Source organism: Diabrotica undecimpunctata, chromosome 11 (genome assembly GCF_040954645.1).
Source record: "Diabrotica undecimpunctata isolate CICGRU chromosome 11, icDiaUnde3, whole genome shotgun sequence".
Lineage (NCBI taxonomy): Eukaryota > Metazoa > Arthropoda > Insecta > Coleoptera > Chrysomelidae > Diabrotica > Diabrotica undecimpunctata.
The window spans coordinates 5590731-5594880 of record NC_092813.1 but is presented as its reverse complement, the minus strand read 5'-3'; the positions used below and the strand labels follow the sequence as shown (position 1 = coordinate 5594880).

At 32.9% G+C, this 4150-nt stretch overlaps 1 protein-coding gene across 1 annotated transcript; it reads right to left on the bottom strand.

The window, feature by feature from the left end:
• Window positions 1-1812: 1812 nt before the first annotated feature.
• LOC140452610 (uncharacterized) lies at window positions 1813-2370 on the bottom strand. Its single transcript, XM_072546928.1, has one exon. It carries the CDS (start codon window positions 2368-2370, stop codon window positions 1813-1815), a length of 558 nt encoding a protein of 185 aa, XP_072403029.1.
• Between the last annotated feature and the right edge of the window lie 1780 nt (window positions 2371-4150).

Genomic DNA, 4150 nt, shown 5'->3' with positions numbered 1-4150 from the left:
TATACAAAAGGTTATTTACAGGTGGGTTGGTGTCGTCTGATTGTTTCACGGTTATATCTGAGAGAATTTGTATTTTTTCATGTTCTGGATATCCCTCAGTTTCAAAAAATAACTTTCTTTTAGCTGACTCACCAGCACGTTTTTCTTGGCTGGTTTCCAAATTTGTACATTGGCTTTGGGATATAGTCTTCAAATTTGATGAATTCATATTGTTGCAGGCATTAAAAAATATGTTATCAATTGTGGGCAGATTAACGTTTTCCTCTACAGAATCAGTAAATTGGTTTCGTGACAATTCTTGTTTTTCTTTGAGGACAACAACATCTGGTATATGTACTCTAACTCCACTTTTCAAAGTAGTGCTTTTAATTGTATGATCAATAAGTGTATCTGCTTTCAAAATATTTGTATCTGCAATATCAACTATATTTACTGTAACATTTTCCTTATTCTTAACAACAGTTTGACATTTTTTGCTCCCGGAATTGACTCCTGTTGCAATTTTTTTTATTACTTTCATCTTGATTTGCCTGTTTTTTTTACCTTTATTGTTTGCTTTTGGGTCAATTTGCTTTTGTTTTCGTTCTAATTTTATTTTCTCTAGTTCTGCTTTTTCTTCAATTTTACGCCTCTCTGCATTTTGACGATCTGAAAAAGTGAGCACGAAAGGCAACCTTTCTGTTTGCTTTTTGCCCTTTCTTTCTGGGGTTTTTGGCCAAAAAAAGAATTTGTTGATTGAGGTGTCAATTTCTTTAGATAATGAGTTGTCTTGATTAACTAAAGGCAGATTATTATTGGATGTAGATTGAATATCTTCTGTCATTGTATCTTCTGTGACATCTTTTATATTATATGTAATATCAACGTTTTCTGGAAGTTGACTTCGAAAATCCGAAAGTAGATTTTCTTCTGTAATAACAGGAATATCTTGTAAGTTGCATATGATTTCATTGCCACCTACAGGGTTAAGTGTAAAATCTGAAGATATATGGGTTTCTCCGATGATAGAGGTATCTTGTATATCATTTGAGATTCCACTTGTCTCTGTGGTCTGCATCGTGTGTAGATCTATGGTATTTTGAAATAAATTAAATATATTAAAGAGCAATTTTGAATCTCCACTTAGTTCTTCGCAATTATCCAAATTTTGAAATTCTAATATTTTTGCGGCTCCAACTGTGTCTACAAAATCTTCATATGTTATTGATTTTGTCATAGAAATAGTGTGATTAATACCTTCATGCGGGTTTTTGATCTTCCCTAAACATTTGGAATAGTCTATTGCTTCAGGGTTCCATGGATACAATCCAGATGCTTTAAAGCCATTAATTATGGAATCTGATTTTAATTGACTAATGGCTGTGTTTAGTACCAATGCAAAATTCTCTTTGGTAACTACTGAATTCGGGTTTTCGCGTCTAAACTTTAATACTGCCCGGTTCCAATTTGCCTTTAATGGTTTAAATGCAGCAATATCTGCAGGTTGTATAATTCTGGTTGCATTGGGATATAAGGCCACTAAAATAATTTGTAACTTTGAACATAATTCACTAGTTTGAATGGTTAAGTGAGTTTTATGTCCATCAACGAACAAAATAACTGGAAAATTAGTGTTTTTCGCAACTAGGTACTTATATAAGACGTTTCCTATGTATTCATAGAAGTTTTCATTCTTCATCCATCCCGTATCGCTACATCCTATGCCCCATTCTCGTGGAACGGTATTTAAAATATTGCTAGGAATTCGTTTATAAGGGTAAATAATCATTGGTGCTGTTATTTCTCCACATGCTGTAAAGGTAAACATAACCGTTAAATGGTCAAAACTTTGGAGTGATGCTCTATTTGATATACATTTTTGCTTCCCTTTACAGCTAACACTCGTTTATTTTTGGGACATAAGAGGAAGCAGGTTTCATCGCCATTTAAAATACGTGAAGGGTCTTGAAGAATATAAATGTATCCTTTACGATGCAAGTATTCATGAACACCGGTGAACCATTTTTTTACATCTTTTTCAGACACAACTGAACTTGCTGCCGTTACTGCTTCTGGAGTTCTCTCACTTAAATCTGGGTGTCGCTTTAAAAAGGATCTATACCAACCTCTTCCGGGCCGATTGTCAGTAAAAGGATTTGCACGTGGATTTGCGTCAAGAAAACCTTTAACCGAGTCTTGTATATCTTCCACTCTTACCGGAAAACCTTTGTCTTGACATGTTATGATCCAATGCTTTAAACGATTCTCTTCCTCTAAACTAAGAATGGGATTGGGACCAAGGGTAGTTTTTTCATTAAATTTTTCACTTGCTCTAAACTGCAATGTTGCTCTTGGCACATTAAATTGTTCAGCGGCTTTTCGTTGGCTCATGCCATTTTCGATGGCCTGAAAAGCAGACTGAAGATCTTGTTCTGTATATTGTTTGTGATATTTGGCATTTTTGATTCTAAATTATAATAAATATTTTAATTCGAAGTAGGTACAGTAATTGGCCGGCAGGCCAATCATTATAACACGGACATATTTAAGATACAGTGCTTGGCCACTCAAATTTACCGCCAAAAATGCATAACTTAAATATTAAAACCACTGATAATGTAAGATGTACCCCACTAAATCGCCATAAAATATTAATATACCCAGATACATAATACTATTAGTCAATATAACTCACCTCGTGAATAGCCTTCCTTAACAAATTCTTTAAAAAACTCTTAAATCTGGATACACCTGTTAAGCTTCAAACAACACACGCCGTAACAACTAGATAATTTTAACTGAGAGAGATGATAGCTAGACCAAATATACAGCAATGTTGCCAGATTTTAATGCAAGTAAATTTATTTCCTTATATTTTCTGAAAATCTTAATATTTCGGATTTTTGTGAAAGTGGCCAATCACTAGTGACCGGCTAACAACTGTACCCGTTACCCTAAATTTTAACTGTTTTAAAAAATTAACTCTGATTCTAGTAGTGGGTAAATGGCTAAGAGAAATCAACGACACAGGTGCGCAAGGTGTACTGACTCTCCTTTACAATCAGGTAGTTAATGTAATAGATATATTAAAATTATTTCAATTTGTATATTTCTTACCTGGTAATTATTCTGTGAAATATAACAATTCCATTGCATTTACTAAAACTTAACTTGATTTCAGTTATTTTATATTCATAAAAGGGGCTCACGATTTGATTTCTCTTAGCCATTTACTCACTACTAGAATCAGAGTTAATTTTTTAAAACAGTTAAAATTTATAATTTTTGTAATAATGTATTTTCATATTTTCAATATTTAAACATTTAAAAAATAAATATTAGTTAGCGCAGAGTAACATTTTAGAATGTCTTTAATTAGGGTAGTTACGAAAACAATTACTAGGCTTGTAAAAATCTAGCAGAGCACTGTGGTATATCATAAATATTATTTTTGGAATTGTACCAGTTTTATTCGTAAGGCAGCAAAATCGCTCTCCTTAAGGGTGGTTTGGTAGTGAAAAATTGTTAGGGTGGTAATAAATTAGTGAAAAATGGGTGAAAAAATATGCCATAAGCAAAAAGTTTTTGTTTCTGAATTCTGCTAGCTTGAACCTTAAGCCAGCAGAATCGCTCCCATTAAGGGTGGTTTGATGGTGAAAAATTATTAGGGTGGTAATAAATTAGTGAAAAAAAAGTGAAAAAATATTACGTAGGTTAAATTGGTCTTGGACGCTTATTCGTCCCCGCTACCTTAAGATACCAAGACGAAAGTATTTACTTAGATTTGGCGCAGCCATAGGATTTGATGAGTTTGTGTGCTTTTGGTATAGTTGATTTTATGTTATTAAATAACGACCACGCTAGTTTATGTTTAATACTTTCCTTTGCAAAGGATTTCGCTATAATACACCTATCTGACAAAGATTCAAGAAAATTGTTTAATTTTTGTTTCTTTAATTTATTTATTATGAGAAAGCCTTCGCCAAGTTCGTCTTGATGCGAACTTAATTTTGAAATTAATAAATGAATCAATAGAGAATTAAATGATTTTACAGGTTGGCCTAGTAATTATGTGGCCTTAAACCTAAACTGAAAATCTCCTGTTAAATTTCGCGTGCCATATTTCCCATAAATCATTCGTAACTCGAATAATGCTTTTATATGATTTTTG